General features: G+C 38.5%; 1 protein-coding gene across 1 annotated transcript; it reads right to left on the bottom strand.

Moving 5' to 3' along the window:
- Positions 1 to 3,922: 3,922 nt before the first annotated feature.
- LOC146679199 (scavenger receptor cysteine-rich domain-containing protein DMBT1-like) lies at positions 3,923 to 18,261 on the bottom strand. The gene is made up of 13 exons (XM_085409020.1): positions 18,137 to 18,261; positions 16,850 to 17,052; positions 15,734 to 15,871; positions 15,496 to 15,607; positions 14,069 to 14,255; positions 12,824 to 12,965; positions 12,476 to 12,631; positions 9,534 to 9,589; positions 7,528 to 7,703; positions 6,918 to 7,318; positions 6,624 to 6,720; positions 5,480 to 5,708; positions 3,923 to 5,381 (listed from the first exon to the last, which is right to left on the bottom strand). The coding sequence occupies exons 1-13, from the start codon at positions 18,257 to 18,259 to the stop codon at positions 5,173 to 5,175; spliced, it is 2,229 nt and encodes a 742-aa protein (XP_085265146.1). The 5' UTR covers positions 18,260 to 18,261; the 3' UTR covers positions 3,923 to 5,172.
- Positions 18,262 to 18,610: the final 349 nt, after the last annotated feature.

Here is an 18,610-nt window from a genome sequence, read left to right on the forward strand (position 1 = left end):
CGCAGCACTCCTCTCTGCTGCATCTGGTAGAGACTGGCTTTAAATAGGGCCTTCAATTTCCCTCCAATTGCCCAGCCAGTACCACTCACTCAAACTGAGGGATCTAAAACTCTGCACAGATTATCTAAAAACACAAAACCTCTACACACTTCTAACATGCACATTTACACAACTAAATGGCAGTATTAACGAAAGGAAAAACATTCAACAAATCCCTTTAAACCTTAACACAAACAAAAGGAAGCATCTCTGTGGAAAAAGAAACCCCTCACCTTGGTTAGACCTGCTGATGTCATATGTGACATCATCAGCACTTTAAAATGAGGAAATACCAGGCAGGCGTTTCCCCACACCTGACCCTCATGAAAACTGAAAAGAGAAACAAAGTAAGTATGAAGAAATGACTTAATCTGTAACATAATAAAATATAAAGAAACATAACTGAGTATTTGTCTTAATTTGCAGAATGTTTGCTTTGCCGGCAACAGAACGCTTACACAAACAAACCGGGGATAGTGAGTGAAGCAATGTCACCCGACAAACCGCAAATCACAGCAAATACATAGAAACAGAATAATGTGTACAGTGTGCAAAAAAAAAAAAAAAGGTAAACACATATGGGACAAATGGAGAGCATTGCAACTGCTCCTCCACTTTGTCACACACCCTGTTAGGTGACAATTTCTGTCTTGTTCCTACAACACTCATCAGTTTTGTAAAATTAAATTACAAAATATAACATAACAACTTAAACACTACTTTCTTTTCTTTTTTCTATTTTGGCCTGTCCCGTTTGGTACTTCAGACAACGATTCTGAATTGCTAAAGGCCAGGAAAGATGCCCAACGGATGTATTTTTTCAAGTGGCGAAAATATAGCAATGCCATATTGGTCCACTTGATCGATATGTATTATTATTGTTTATTTATTTTATTTTATTTTAAGTTATTACAAATTGGACAGACAATTAGACAGAAAGAGAGAAAGAAAAACAGAGGGAAGGGAGGGGGACAGTGACAGAAGACACTGAGGAAATCCGTTGGATCACCGGTTAAAAGAAGAAAAACGAAAACAAGCAACAAGAGAACAACACAATACAGAGATCAAAGCAATGACCTAGACAGTGTAAGTAACAGTCAGTACTAAATATTGAATGTTATTGAGCAGCACACAAGACCGACAGCGCACGATATGCTTTAAGGTAGCAGCTAAGGAAGATCTAGTTTGTCTGTGAGCAACCATGTGCACACCTGTGTGTGTGAGCACGCTTGAGTTCAAAAGGTTTATCCTTCTAACAATCTGCTAGAGGGGGGGTCCCCTCAGAGCATGAAGCAGACATGGAGGAGACCCAGGCCCGGACACCCACAGGCCCCCCAATGTGCGAAAGCCCAAGGAGGACCACCGGAGAGGCAACCACGCCACCTTCCTGGAAAAAGCTGAGGAAAGCCCCAGACATGAGGTCAGCAGCCACGGAGCAGAAGCCACAGGGGATGCAGTGACGAGCCCGCAGGCCCAGCCAGCAGCCGCCGGGTACATTAAACATTACTCTTAATAAAAAAGCTAAATCGAAATGCATAACATGACGTTTGTTTATGTGTTACATGGGGATTTTCAGGTCCCTAGGAAACTGCAGTGCTGAGAACAGAGAGTGTAAGTGTGAGAGTTGCTTAGTTAACAAAAGGCCGTGCACCTGGTGTGGTAGGCCTTTATCTTGCTCAATGAATGGGGTCAATTCAAGACATTCCTCTAAGCCATGTGCCGTAAATGTACTATTGTTAAAGGATATTTTGAGGTTTGGTCAGGCCTGAATGTTTTGCTGTAGTGGGCGTTGGTGTGTTACAGGGAAAGCTAAGCAAAATGACCTCCAGGCCAGATCAGTCACTATAGCTGATTAACTGACAACTTGAGAGCTGGATGTTTTCTTTACAGATATATCATAAACTTTAAAAGAAACAAACAAAAAAACAAATTGGTGTTAATGAAGTACCGTTTGACCCATTGTGTCATTTTCCTTGTTAAAACACTTCCTCAGGAATCGCTTGTAGGTGCCTGAACTGCGGGGATTGAAGTTTTTGATAATTATTGAGCAGCTTTTGTTGCATTAGTTTAATGTAATTCTATTTTTAGTATTAATAATATATGTGATTCTAAATGTTCATTATTTGATCGAAGAACAAATGTGTGTTTCACTGAGAGCGTACCCAGTGATAAAAATATTAACTGGAATTAAAATATGTAAATCACCATATTAACTGAAGAAATTGCTGTTTATTGGTATATTTTTATGATCTTGGGATTTTTTTAAATCACCACATCATAAGATCTCTGACGTATGTGGTATAATTGGGATAATTCTGAAAATTTTCTGTGAAATAAGAGTCATATGACTTATGAAAGGCCCCTCTGTGATTGGTCAGATGCTGCCAAGGCCATGTTCTAAGAATCTGTCCAGATCATCAATCTTACTTTGGCTTGGATTTTCATTCATGTCCAAATAAACAAGCCCACTTAACCCCTGGAGGGTCTTAAGGACATTTATTGTCTTTTGAATTTTTAGTTTTAAACCATTTTCACTGTGTTGAGTGGATTAAAGCCAAATTTGTCAAAGATTTTTTTTTTTACTTTTTTTTGTTGTGGTGTAAATTCATTAAATTAGCCTAAAATGGCTAAGCTACAGCAATGCATCCACCTTTATGCCTTTGGACAAAAATTGTCCCATTGAAACCCATTATAAACGCTATTTTTCACGCCAGAAAAAATACGGTCAAAGGGGTCGTCAGGTTTCCAGCTTGGGTTTCGTTTTGGACTACAGGCCTTAGAGTTGTAATTTTTTTATTTGTCCACCGGGTGGCGCCCTTGCTTCACATTTGACCTCTGCTGGAAAACAGCGGGCTGCTTGGACAGACCTGCCGGAAATGACGCCTCTTTTCCGGCGTGCAGCAGCGGCTTCGCCCGCTGATCGTGCGGACCATTTTTTGGTCCCTAGGACCATGAGAGGGTGCATTTTTTTTTTTTTTTAGTCAACAGGAAATGACGTATTTGTTGTCACGTGGTATCGGACGTGTGGGCTGGAAAAAGCAGTCCCCGGTGATCGTGCCCCGGTGATCGTCGCGACTTACCCCGGCAACATGCACTTATTTCGGCCTAGAGGAGGAGCATTTGCCGCCTGGAGACCATTTTCTGGTCCTGAAAAAAAAAATAAAAGGCGATCGAAATGACTGTTTGTGCCAATCTTTAGTCCATCTAAAGGCCTAATTATAATAACAATCAAATATTACTTCAAATGTTTTTTTGGGAAAATATTTAGTTTTTTAGTTTTTTTTTTTAGTTTTTTTGTGATTTAAAGGGTTAAAACAACGAAAATATAATTAAAACTTTATATGAATATTTCAGGGAGAAGTAGTTTTAAAAGACTGACCAATTTAAAGTTAAAAAAAAAATTAATATTTAATATTTTTATTGCACTTTTTGGGCGTGGTCGATAGTGTGCATTTTATGAAATGCGCTCCTGGAAAAAAAATAAAAGGCGATCGAAATGACTCTTGGTGCCAATCTTTAGTCCATCTAAAGGCCTAATTATAATAACAATCAAATATTACTTCAAATGTTTTTTTTGGAAAATATTTAGTTTTTTTGTTTTTTGGGGCTAAAAAAACAGGGCGCTCATGTAATGAAACTGGGATTTAAAGGGTTAAAACAACGAAAATATTATTAAAACTTTATATGAATATTTCAGGGAGAAGTAGTTTTAAAAGACTGACCAATTTAAAGTGAAAAAAAATATGAATATATAAAGTTTTTATAGCACTTTTTGAGGAATGGACATTTATTGTCGTTAAGCACAAAGGTGGATGCATTTTTAAGACGCCTCCAGGTGTTAATAACAGATTTTATATAAAATAAATGAAAGCACATAACAATCCACATGCATACACACCCAGTATTGTGTTTATTATGTGATTTCAATTTCAAGTAGAATTTAAATCTAGTGCATTCCATTTATTGCCAATAAATCCCATTAAATGACAGAATTACATATTATTACACTTTCAGACATTACAGACATTAATGTGTTGTCTTTGAAGGATGGCCATTTCTTTTATGTACGCCAAAACAATCCCCAATCTCGCCGCCACTAACACAGAATCTGCAGCTAATCTCACTCTTTGTTTAAAGTTATGAAAACGTATGTCTAAATTAAAGAGAACCAAATCTAGTGGAGTGTTAGGGGAATTTTTCAACATGCAGGCTTTTAGCTCTTAGTATTTTAAACAAAATATTAGCCTAAACCACTATCTTTTCTTAAACAATAATGTTTTGTAAAAGCAAAAGAAAAAACCCCAGAACAAAGCTCCTATAAAGTACATAAACTAGTTGCTAAAAGACACTTTCTGGCCGAGAAGCCGGCAGCTTTTGTTGAGAATCAGAAAGCGGAACATTTCCAGAAAGTTGATGCTATAATGGCATGAAAAAATCTGGCAAAACCAGTTTTGAATACAATGTTGCTTTGAAGTTCTAACTAATCTTTTGAGACGAGCTTTGAACTGAAGGTCGTGAATTGTCATAAATTGTTCTTGACATTACTTTAAAGCCTGTGCTTTTTGGTGAGTGCACAGGTATTAGATATGTTAACATGCAACCCCTATCAGAACTAATCATTTTGTCTAGAGGACTAGACGACCACGACACCACATATAGACTAATCACCTTAAAAAAAGAGATAATTAAGCAAGTCTGTCTTAAAGTCCCACCGTCATGGACCAATTGTAGAAAGGCTCTGCTGCTGCCGCCTAGTGAAGCCTTCATCCAAAATGAATTCTGACTCTACTACCTGTCCACACACAAAAAATATTAACAGTGCAGTTCAAATCAAACGAGCATCTGCTAAATTCGTTTTTACCCATTCATGTTATTATCCCATCAAAGATCACATAAAGAATAACAGTAGAAGATACTCACTTAAATATTTGACTACTTACAACTTCAAAGCTTCATAATAGCTATCGGTATTTGAGAGTATTTTGGCAGGACTGGTGTCTGCCATCTCTTCAGATGAAAAGATGTTTTTAAGGGTTGTTTAGCAGCTTTTGATGCAATTTTGTTTTAAGACAGACTTTGAAGAAAGTGATCATGTGAAAGTGAGACAAACACAATTGTGAGTAAATACTGGGTTTAGTTCTCCCATTCTGAAGCTATGAGAACTTTGCGGTCTTCTGCTCTTCCGTTCTTCCTGTAGTAACGAGCCATAATGCCCAACAGCACCACTGACACTAAGAAGGCGCTGGCAAAGACTGCGGTGGAGATGTTGGAGCTGAAGATCTTCCTCATTTCCCAACCTTCCTCACTTGATTTTGTGCCTGGAGAAGCTGGTGGAGGACTCACTGAAAGACATCAATACATGGATAGTTGGACAAGCTGGCAAGCAAGTAAGGAGGCAGAGAGGCAATCAAACAGGTAGATTGATACATTTTGGATTAACCTTCTGGAAGCGTGCCGCTCCTTTCCATCAGAACATCCTGACTGTTCTCTGCTGTATCAGGAAAAGGCTGCCCAACAAACTGCAGAGGGCCCTGGGTAATGTAGTGTCTACCCGTCTCCCCGCTCAGGCCTCGCCTACGTCTGCGTGATGGATCCTTCAGACATCCCTGGGCACATCTGGAAAAGGGACTCTCAGGCTCACACAGGATTACAGAGCACGTGATGTACACCTGTAATGTGGAAGAGTAAAGGCTTTGGAATAACAAGCACTTGTCTAACCACCAGTTACCCATCTTGAAATGCTTCCAGGTAGTTGCCACAACTTAAAAACTACATGTACACTGATCAGGCGTAATATTATGACCACCTCCCTAATACTGTCTTGGTCCCCCTTTCGCTGCCAAAGCAGAACTGACCTGTACGGAAAGTTTTCATCACTCATCCAACTGTCTAATCAGTCTCACTGAACCCGAGGTTTCCGAGCATAATATTGTCTGTCGCATCACACTGCCTCTGCCTTGCCTTCTTCCCATACTGCATCCTGGTGCCAGGTGTTCCCCAGGTAGGTGACGCACAGGCACCCGGCCATCAGTCCAGGCCACCTTCTTCCATTGCTCCGTGCCCATTCTTGGCACTTTCAGTGATGGATGGGGTTTAGCATGGGCACCCTGACTGATCAGATCCCCAATACTCAACAAACTGCCATGCACTTTTGACTTTTGTCTGTTTAATCAAACCAATAACCCGATAATTACTGCAATTTTGGAAATGTTCTAGCCATCACAATTTGGCCCTTCTCTAACTCGCTCAAATCCTTACACTTGAAGGCAAAATGTTCATTTGCTCCCAAATGTCTCCTCCTTACGAACAGATGGCATGAAGTGATACCAGTGTTGTTCACTTCACTTGTCAGTGGTAACTTTGTTATATCTGTATATAGTTATTAGTCAAAGTTTAAAAATGTTGCTGATTCTGTACCAAAATAATTTTTCAAGCTTTTTCACACTTGGAAATTGGATACAAAACAGCAGGAAAGCAGTGATATCAGGATTTTCTTTGTTATGCATATACTCTTCAGTATATAACTGTGTGAGTAATATTTTTGTATAGGTTAGAGGTTTGTATTTGGTGCTATCTAAAGTTACCTGGTCATAGTTTCCAGTAAATTTAAAGGCTTGAAGTCCGAAGTTGAATGCAGTTTTATTAGATGGGTAAATTGTTACTGTCTCGTCTTCTACACACCTGAAAGAAGGTTTAGGTCAATCGTATGAAGCAATGTAAATGGAAGATGACATTTAATAGTTGTAAGTTGTAGTAATTAGTATTGCTATTTAATGTAGCTAAAATACACTCCTGTGAAAATATTATCGACAATTTAGTTGTAAGGAATTTTAAGCATTTTTTAAATTTTACAGCACTTTTTTTGCATCAGCACTTACCCATTCCTGATGATGTAGTACGAGAGGCTGTTTTCAGGGTTGTTATCAGGAGTGGCTTTGCATGACTCAACAAACAACATCACGTTTGGTAATTCTGAACTAGCTTGGATGCCCATAAAAATAGTCTCCAGCAGCTTGACTTGTACTGGATAGGCACTAGCCTCCACTCTGTTTGTAAAGCTGCTGTTGTGGAAAATTTCAAAAGTGTAGCCAAAGCTTCCGAAGTTGGACTCGGTGAAAATGTAGTCAGCGTTGTGGAGATTGTAGTAATTGGAGATGCTGATGGCTTTGGGAAACTGGCATGAGAAACCGATTTTAACTGTCTTCCTTCGAGTTATAACCTCGTTAGCCAGCTCAAAGGAGTTGATCGCATTCTTGAAAATGATATAATCACCTTTATCCTGTATTTAAGACAAACAAAGGAAAAGCAATTAGTTGCCGTGAGGATAATGAACAACGGTCGTGATGTTGTTCTGTTCAGTGTATCGAGCCGCAATATTCTTCTCGTTGCGACGTACAGTAACTGGCTTATTTTACAAACTCAAATTTTGCTGTTCATTAATGAAAAAAACATTTTTATCTACAAAGAAATGTAAATGTTTCTCCAAACCTCAATTTTTGTCCCACAAGTGCTGAAGGACATTGCACCCATGATGTGAGTGCTGTTGGAGGTGAGCGAGCATGAAGGGTCACTCAGCTTGAGAAAGTTCTCGTCAATGCCAGGCATGGAAGCTTTATCAAGGGCTACTGTCATCTTATTGGCTGAGCAATGAACAGTGGCCTTGCCTGTAAACAGCACAATCTATATTAGCTACCTATTAGGAATAAAGTATTTTATCATACGATTACTACATATTCATATTCAAAATCATTAAAAAATAAATAAAAAGCTATTATAAAAGAAGAAAACAAAGGAAAAAAGAAAACCGCAAAGAAACAAATGTGATTTTACTTAGTTATAAGAGTCAATGTTATAATGAAATTAAAAGCTACAAATAAATGTGAAAAAACCTGCAAAATAACAATATTAATTAGATAATAAAACTGAAACATAACAAAGATAATATTGAAATCAAACTAAAACAAACTTGTACAGGAAATATCTTTGGGTTAATTTATGTCAGTTTGTGAAGAGAACTAGCAGAAAACCACTAAATTATACTGGACTGAAACCAAAATCTAAAATATCCAACATGTATGCATTTACATCTCAATCAAACTGTGTTTAACGTTTACCTTATACTTGTAAAACGCATTTAATTACATTATTTAAAAGAATCTAAGAAATGAAACATTTTATTCAGTATATTTATAACCTCGATTTACAATTTTAAAAAAAGCCTAGGTGCTGTGTAACCTGTAAACTGAAAACAAAAGGGAGTGATTTGCAAATCCAAAAAAAAAATAAAAATCACATTGAAAATATGTTACATGTTTAAACTGATCCACTTTACTATTTTAGGACAAATATTAGCTGATACTGAATTTGATGGCAGCAAAAAGTAGAGACAGGGCAACAAAAATAATAGCTAGAGGACTATTTTGAAACTGTTAGAGCAGGGGTGTCAAACTCAAATACACAGTGGGCCAAAATTCAAAACTGGAACAAAGTCGCGGGCTAACATTAATATTTATTGAAATATATTTATTCCTCCAGATATAAGAATGAATCTTTTCTTATGGACTCAAACACGTTTTGCTGAAAAACTGAATATGTAACAAGCAAAGCTTAATACTAAACAATATATATATTAGCTGTATAATACCAGTAGGCCAGCTCTAATAGGAATTTGGTATGGCTTCGCGGGCCAAATGTAATTAGGCTGCAGGCCAAATTTGTTATTATTTACAGTACATAATATTAAAAGATGAAAAGGATCTGGAGAAAACTCAGATTCTTGCTGAGATATTGGAAGATTGTGATCTCTAAGCCCTCGGGGTAATATTACATTAAAAACAGGTTTTAGACCAGCACACGCTCCCACACAGATTACATGTTTTCCAGGTAAGGTCATATATATTTGAACAACACAGAGGTTATGATGCATCCTGTATATATTACAACGGCAATGCTTTCATAGCAGAAGAGTTTGTGTGCTGAACTGGCCTGCCTGCAGTTACCAACTAAATACATTTGTTATAACAGGAAGTGAAACACACAACAAATGAGACTTGGGTCTGTCGTGCAGTTAGAATCATGTATCAGAGAAGACTGGGACAACACTCCCAACAACTGATCTTTGGGACTGTTAAAAAAGGAGGAAATTCTACACAGACGTAAATATTGCCCTGTCCCAACTTTATTCACTCAAAATGATCTTATTTTACAGTATGCCAAATCTTTTGGAAATCAGGTTGAATAAGAAAATGCAAACAAACAATTCATTTACTTATGTAATGGACATAAACAGAAGAAAAACACTGTTTTAAAAGTTGTTTAGGTTTTGTTTTTATGTATTTTTTTAAGAGGGAGTACTGTCACTTTAAGAGGTTTCATGGGAAGCAAAATAGAACCACAAGTGAACAAATGGCCAGCAGTGTTTGTGCTGTTGCCATGGCACTTAGTTATTACACGCACTGCTCATTTGTCAAGAGAGAGAGCAGGTGTTTACTAACCTTGTGTGGTAGATGCTTGGGTCACCAAGACAACAACACACCTCATCTCTGATTGGCTTAATGACAAAAAAAGAAAGAAGATATTTAAGTGAAAATATGGAAAGAGCAAGCTTAAATGTAATGTTGACTTGAAGACTGCTCATTATAGTGATCCAAATATCTAATCAACTTTTCACATCAACACGAACTCAAAGCGTTTATACATGTAGACGTGGTGAAGACAGTCTGCTGAAGGATGACTGAACATGGCATGGCTGCTGATAACAGACGGACCGGTGTGAGTTTTCAGACATTGTTGATGTACGATGTGCTAACGCACAACAATCTCTAGGGTTTATAGGTCTGAAATGAGAAAATATCCAGTGAGCAGCAGAATGGCCAGATTACTACTCTTTCAGGGAAGTAGTGATCGATCTAGAGTTGTGACTGTTTTGATGAGTTGTAGATTCAAGTGAGAAGGGTATCAACATGGTAGTAAAATATGTGTGGAAACAACAGCAGTGTGTGACAATGTGTAATGTGTACGAGGAAATGTGCTGCATCAAAGTGGTGACAAGGACTTTCCTGCTGTGAGTGTGTCAAAGCAATCAAGAAAAACCGTAAGGTCCCACCACAGCACTTCAATGGAGTAGTGGTCCGAGCTACGATTCTTTCTTTTTCAGCCATTCTGCTGTAGTTTTGTCACTGTGCTTGGGATCATTGTGTTGTTTCACTCAGTTTTCACCAAGCTTTGATTGTCAGATTTGACTCTGGGACACTTTAACATACAAAGGAGTTCATGGTTGACTAAGACAGCAAGGTGCCCAGGTCCTGTGGCTACAAAACCATCTTCAATCATCAGCTCTCCCCACTGTGCTTGATGGTTCTGAGGCACTTTTGCTAATATGCTGTGTTTGGGTTTCAGCAAATCTCCACTTTAGTGTCATCTGTCTAAACAACTGTCAGTGCGCCCCAGGGCAGCTGTGGCTACAATGTAGCTTGCCATCGCCAGTGTGTGAATGTGTGTGTGTGGATGGGTGAATGACTGAATGTAGTGTAAAGCGCTTTGGGGTCCTATGGACTAGAAAAGCGCTATACAAATGCAGGCCATTTACCATTTACCATTTACAACACTGCTCCAGAAGTTGTATGGCTTATTCACATACAACTTTGCAGCTATGTTGCCAGTCCTTCCAAGCAAGCTATAATTTTTCACTCTGAGAATTGTCTGGCTTTGGGATGATTTTCCTTGGACATTTACAGTGGAGCAAAAAAATATTTAGTCAGCCACCGATTGTGCAAGTTCCCCCACTTAAAATGATGACAGAGGTCAGTAATTTGCACCAGAGGTACACTTCAACTGTGAGAGACAGAATGTGAAAAAAAAAATCCATGAATTCACATGGTAGGATTTGTAAAGAATTTATCCGTAAATCAGGGTGGAAAATAAGTATTTGGTCAATAACAAACAAGGAAAATCTCTGGCTCTCACAGACCTGTAACGTCTTCTGTAAGAAGCTTTTCTGTCCCCCACTCGTTACCTGTATGAATGGCACCTGTTTGAACTCATCATCTGTATAAAAGACACCTGTCCACAGCCTCAAACAGTCAGACTCCAAATTCCGCCATGGCCAAGACCAAAGAGCTTTGGAAGGACACCAGGAAAAGTATTGTAGACCTGCACCAGACTGGGAAGAGTGAATCTACAATAGGCAAGCAGCTTGGTGTGAAAAAATCAACTGTGGGAGCAATCATCAGAAAATGGAAGACATACAAGACCACTGATAATCTCCCTCGATCTGGGGCTCCACGCAAGATCTCATCCCGTGGGGTCAAAATGATGATGAGAACGGTGAGCAAAGATCCCAGAACCACACGGGGGGACCTGGTGAATGACCTGCAGAGAGCTGGGACCAAAGTAACAAAGGTCACCATCAGTAACACACTACAACGGCAGGGAATCAAATCCCGCAGTGCCAGACGTGTTCCGCTGCTGAAGCCAGTGCATGTCCAGGCCCGTCTGAAGTTTGCCAGAGAGCACATGGATGATACAGCAGAGGATTGGGAGAATGTCATGTGGTCAGATGAAACCAAAGTAGAACTTTTTGGTATAAACTCAACTCGTCGTGTTTGGAGGAAGAAGAATACTGAGTTGCATCCCAAGAACACCATACCTACTGTGAAGCATGGGGGTGGAAACATCATGCTATGGGGCTGTTTTTCTGCCAAGGGGACAGGACGACTGATCCGTGTTAAGGACAGAATGAATGGGGCCATGTATCGTGAGATTTTGAGCCAAAACCTCCTTCCATCAGTGAGAACTTTGAAGATGAAACGAGGCTGGGTCTTCCAACATGACAATGATCCAAAACACACCGCCCGGGCAACAAAGGAGTGGCTCCGTAAGAAGCATTTGAAAGTCCTGGAGTGGCCTAGCCAGTCTCCAGACCTCAACCCCATAGAAAATCTGTGGCGGGAGTTGAAAGTCTGTGTTGCTCGGTGACAGCCCCAAAACATCACTGCTCTCGAGAAGATCTGCATGGAGGAATGGGCCAAAATACCAGCTACTGTGTGTGCAAACCTGGTAAAGACCTATAGTAAACGTTTGACCTCTGTTATTGCCAACAAAGGTTATGTTACAAAGTATTGAGTTGTATTTTTGTTATTGACCAAATACTTATTTTCCACCCTGATTTACCAGTAAATTCTTTACAAATCCTACCATGTGAATTCATGGATTTTTTTTTCACATTCTGTCTCTCACAGTTGAAGTGTACCTCTGGTGCAAATTACTGACCTCTGTCATCATTTTAGGTGGGGGAACTTGCACAATCGGTGGCTGACTAAATACTTTTTTGCCCCACTGCATTCCTGAGAAGATTGGCATCTGTCTACCTTTTTTTTTCCATTTGTGAATAATCTTTATTGTTTTAAAATGCTTGATTTTATATAAAGGCACTCACGTGTCATTTGTCTCTGCAGTGAAGCAGACTGGGACATATCTGTACAGGTCACTGAGCTGTGGTGTCCAGCTGAGAGTGACTTCTGCTTTTCCGAGCAGATCGTCTTTGAACACTTTGGTCATGTTCTGGGGGCCACTGACCTGGAAGTCGTGGATGCTTTAGGGAAAGGAATAAACATTACACACACACACACACACACACACACACACACACACACACACACACACACACACACACACACACACACACACAAAATCCACAGAAATTCTCTGAGTATTATATCAACATTACAGGGTGTTTGTTTAGGGAAAGCTAGTGCCATAATTAATAATTTCAGTAAGTAAACACCTGGCATGGCGAGCTTCAGCTTCAGCATTAAGCTGGAATGTCTGGCCCACAGTGGCATGAAGAATATCACCGTGTGAAGGGGTTCTGTACAAGAATATGGGCTGCACATGACCGGCTTCACAGTTTGGTATTGGCAGGAGAACTAAAACACAAACAAGGCAGAAAGAATGTAAGTTCTGTTTCTATGAGACTTGACAGTTTCTGGTATTGTGCAGCCATACAATGGCCTCTCTGAGTTAGAGTTGGTTGGTCAGTCACCACATCAGAATAAAACGTGAGACAGTCCTCAAGCTGCCAGTTAAGTCATAAATTATCCAGTCAGTTAACCTTGCTTTGCTGATATTAATGACTCTTGCTTGTGTCAGCACCAACGTAAAGGAAACATATTTGAGTTTTTCAGAGACAAAGTGTAACTTAAGAAAAAAAAAGGTAATTTCTTTGTTTATTTAAATGTAACCCTTTAAAGCCCAGCGTGTCATATTTGATACGTGTTTTTGAGACTTTTACATCATCAGCGTGATTTGTTTTTTTTACTTCTACTTTAAATTGCATGACACGTTTTTAAGCACTAAATTGCAAAAATATGGCTTATGTAGCAAATGTGATACAAATTAAAACTCACATATGTGGAGATTAAAATTTTATATATTTTGTCTAAAGATTCAACAAACACTTCATTATCAAAAACTTAAAGATTTCTGGCAGTTATTTCATGGTTCAGGTTTTAAAGCGATAGGTTCATTAGAAGCAACTTTGGAAGCTAAAGTAAACAAATGTATCCAAATACTGTACTTAAATTTCACTTGTCTTGAATATTTATTATACTATTATACTATTTTATATTAAACTGTATACTCTTATATTCTTAGACTATTTAGTACATTTAATAAACAGGGTTAAATGATAGGTAGACTTGTTGCTGTTTTCAACTGAAAGATCAGAATACAATATACAAGTTACACCATGTGAGAAACTCTTATAACACAAATAAAAGATGATTCGAGGGGAGGCTGGGACTCATTGTATTGAGTCATTATTTTTTTGGTTTTTATAATCGCCAAACCACATAAAGTTTTAATGGTAATGTTTTAAAATACCTTTTTCACATGACCTTGTGGAGTTTTTGTGATATTTATGACTTTGTTTATGATATTCCTCTTGTGTTTATATATATTCAGTATTTTTGGGGTGAGACGTGTATTATGTTTGTGTCGCACTGACCATGTACTTTTATGAATCACTTACCCTCAATTGAGAACTGCAGCTTTACTTTGCAGAGAGGAGGTGAGTTCATGCCAGAGGCCTCACGAAACACCGATGTTCCATCTGAGTAGGTCAAAGTGATGTTGTTGGTGGAGAAGTCCTCTAACATCAACTCAAACACGTGGATTCCAGTCTCAATGTCACCTGTACTTGTCAGTATGCATGTAGTCTAAAGGGACACGAATAACAAATGGACATGACAGAGGTGCTGTTTTCTCAGAGCTTATTAAACACATCAGTTTGGAACAGACGGGATTCCAAACATAGTTACTATGTCACCGTTTTGCTTTTGGTTTCATTTCTTCTGTTTCATCTGGTCCAACTAGTCACTCCTGTTTGCTGCATCACCTGATCTCCTGTGTGCCCTTGTCCTACCATCATTCGAGTACTTCAAAGTAGTCATCTGTTTTGTATTTGGTCAGTTTTGTTTCTTTTCTTTTATCACTTGCCTAGTCGGCACAAGTTCTATTCTACTTCTGCTAACTTATATGTGATTCACCCCTTAGGTCCTTCAGATTATCAGTGCATAAACACATGCTTCTAATAAATCCAAAGGCATACTATTAGAGCTGATCTTATGCTTAAAGCATAACAATAATCTTCTTTTACACATTTTTAAAGTCTAAAAAAAAAGATTTCATTCTCTCTCTTTGCAAGTAAGCAAATGCAAATGATTGTAATGAGATTACAAGATGAGCTTAACGGAGATAGTTGGTTAAATTATTAGATTTTTTTAATGGGTTTATTATAAATTTGTATCTATTACATCAACTATATTGTCAACATGCAGAACATACTGATCAATCAAAGCATTAAAACCACTGAAAGATAAATTATTGCTCATCTTGATGAATGCAATGGGAAACCTTGCGTCCATTAAGTATGTTACCTTTATAAATACCCCTGACCTAATCACTGTAGCTCACTGATTAGAAATGCACTATGTACAAGTACATTTTTGTACATTTTGCACTGTGACAAAGAACAAACGGTGATAATACAACAGGACCCAGAGACTCTGCTGCCAGTGTCCTGGTGCCAGAGTCCTGGTACCAGACACTAATTGACACCCAGAAGGGTTAACAGCTGCATAACATTTGATGGTAATTGTCTGTTTTTCATAATAGCACTCATCTCGTCTTACTGGCCATTTAAAAAGGTCTTCCACAGTTCGAGCCATATACACTCAGGCATTCACTTTATTCTTTGCGAGAATTTGATCATTCTCACATCCATACGCAACAATGGATGCAACAGGAGAAAATATGTGTTTGGGCCTGATGAAACCAACATTTTGATTAATATATCAAAATGCTGTGCCTAAAATTAGTGGATTACAATGCTATAATGATTGCTACATCAGATGACCACATTGAAGGTCATTAGAGCCCCCGTTTGGTCTGGATTACCTCGTCTAGAGCGAAGTTTGTGGGACCAGGTGTAGCAAAGCGACATTTCACTTCATCTCCATCTGGATCATGTGCCAGAATACGAATCCTCGAAAAACAGTTTTGAGGCACCCTGCAAGAACAGGCATCATATTAGTACATATTACAGTAATTTAACAACTAATCATCGAGTGATGTTTACGTAAGATTTCCAGATTCACGATTTTATGTTGAATCAAATAAGAAAAATGGCATGTACCGCAAAGAAGACACTGTTGTTGTTACGGGACAGCTGTTGACAGTGTGCGTATCAGATCGAGTTCCCAGGTCCAGCTCAGCATATGTTGTCCACTGGGTTTTCCCTTCAACATTAGACACCCAGCAGCAGCCAGAGTTCCTGAAAAGGAGGTGAAACATTTCATTGCTCGTAATTATACGCGTCACTTGAACCAACAATGGCTGCCATCTGAGAAGTGAAAAAACTCTGGTCTGGATTTTATATGCATCTTTGATAAGAGAGTATTTTGGTGAAGATATCACTACAAGACAAACTTGCATTTATTCGTGATTTGTTGGTGTTTCCAAAATATGAGGAGCTGATATGGAGCAGCTGTGTATCAGGTAGCAGAGCAGGTCGTCTACCAATCAGAAGGTCAGTGGCTTGATCCCCAGCTGCTTCTGTCCATGTGTTGAAGTGTCCTTGGGCAGGATTCTGAACCCGAAGCTGCCCTCGATGCATTCGTCGTAGTGTGAGTGAGTGTAAATGTGCTTAAGTATCGTTAAAAGCAACATCTAAATGTGTGTGTGTGAGAATAGAAAGGCACTATACTAATCCCTTTACCATTCTGATCCTACAGTTAACTCCCTTTTTGTTCTTTTATTTGTTCACACACAGACGTTTCTCATAAAAGGCTGGGCTGTCATACCAACAAAAATATTCCAAATGCCAAACTTGTGTTCTATTCAAGTGTCCCAGCAAGCGTGGCAGTCAGCCAGCGTGGTGGAATGAGAAGATGAATATCACTTCTCAAATCAACACTGACAGATACTGTGCTGTGGGAAATGCAGGGTGTGATGTGTACTTTCATTTTAAGCCTTTGTTATTAGAGATCGTTTTTCAAAGTAAAGATCAATTCTGATCAGCCTATAGAATAAATAATAGGGTAACAATTCAGAATGTATCGGCCAGTCCTCAGTACGAGTCCACTTACTACGGATCCCACTGCAAGTGGGCTGACTTTTCTCAACTTCTTCATTTTTAAGTTGTACTAGATCATGCTTGTTAAATACAATCTTCAATTCAGTCTGTGAGATACGCCAGAGTAACTAGCAAACGATAAATCAGATAAGCTGTGTTATTGTGCCCTGGACTTACCTCAGAGACAAGGAGGCATTATTAGTCAGGATGGTTGCTGTTGTGTGTCCTTCAGACTGGCACCAGCGGCCTTGGCCTGTGCTGTCCTGGTCTGTTTGCAGGACGCTCGACTCGTTAAAGCCTGTACATACGCCACTATCACATGAGAAAGATGACTGATCCTGACAGTTACTTTTGCCATTCTGCCGGTGATAAAAGGTCACCTAGAGGGTTTAAAAAAAATAATACATTTTCTGTGCACATTGTAAAAATCTGCATTGTTTGCATATTCAAGTCAATACAGTTTTCCCCCAAGTTTTTGAACAATTTCCTTCATGATTTCAAACCAACTTTTGTGGGGCTGAAATCATAAATAACAACAACTCCCTAACCCCTGTTCCCCAAGTCGTTGTTGTTTCTTGCATGCTTATAAATGTAGAAACTATAACATCTGTGAAAGCTATTCTATAGTTGTATTTTGAAAGGACCAGATTTCTGTAGTTTTCAGAACAGAAATGTAAACATCAGATAAAACCAGGTTTAAAACTGTTGCTTCATTCCAGGGTCAAAGGTTTTAGTCAGGGGATTTTAGATATCTCGTTTTATCACTTCTTAATAAACAAAAAGGAGAAGGAAAGTAAATGCATTTCCTCCATGTTTTCAGCTCTGTGATGCTTGATAAACTAATTAATAAAATTCCTAATTAAAAACAAAAATGTAAAACCTCATTTCTTCTGTTTTTAACTGTTTCACACTCTATATGTTGGTCTTCCTCCTGTCCTGTCTTAGATTGCGTTTAATTAGACATGGTGACATCACAGAACCCTAACTACAAAAATGAATGTGTCCAAACACAAGAACTGACAGAAAACAAAGACAAATGAACCCACATTTCTTGTATATTTCTTTTAACAGATACAGAGATGGCACATTTTCATTACTATCCACCATTTGGGATTTCTGAAGTTTTTTACTCACAAAAATATTGAAAAGCTTTGAAATTACTGTACAACATGCATGAAAGTGTTAACTATTTTCTTCATCACAAGAGTTTGGATTGTATGCAAGTGTTTTGCATTCCAATTAGGTTTCTTCAGAACTAGCGACGTGGCTGTATGGTTACTTAATTTCTTTTTTTTTAAAAAGGATCTTTTTGCAAATGCCACTACTTTAAAAATATGCATTATTACACTGAGTGTAAACTAATCTGTGTTGTGATCCATATTGCCCATCTTTCACTATCATGATAAATCTCAATATTAAAAGAATATAGTGAAAGTTTCAGCATATATACTTATGTTGTATTACCTTAAATGTCCCATCCATTTCCTTCTCTGGAGCCATGAAACTAATGCTGTCTCCATAAAAGCTGAGAGTCGACCCAATCCCCAACAATGGGAACAGCAGCAGGAGAAATACACCTGCCTCCATGATGTCTGAAAGAATCTGTATGTGCAAAATCTTGTTCAGCCAGTTTCAATCCCTGGGACAGAAGAGGCGGGGAATGAACTAACAAGAATAACCTGATCTCATCAGACCATCAGAAATGTTTTATGTGGTTGTATTATGTGAAAATGATTTTATATGCTAGAATGATGAAGACACAATCTGTATTTGACCCACTGGTCAAAATGATCAAGTCAAGTCATTTATTTTGCACTGTGCTGATTTTTATGATTGCATATTGTGTGATGTGATGATGACCAATCTATCTATATACATATGCATAGATAGATAGTAAAAGATAGGATTGGATATATACAGGTCTATCTACTTTGTCAG

Source organism: Rhamphochromis longiceps, linkage group LG1 (assembly GCF_057381845.1).
Source record: "Rhamphochromis longiceps isolate RC_006_pf linkage group LG1, R_longiceps_female_GT1.1, whole genome shotgun sequence".
Lineage (NCBI taxonomy): Eukaryota > Metazoa > Chordata > Actinopteri > Cichliformes > Cichlidae > Rhamphochromis > Rhamphochromis longiceps.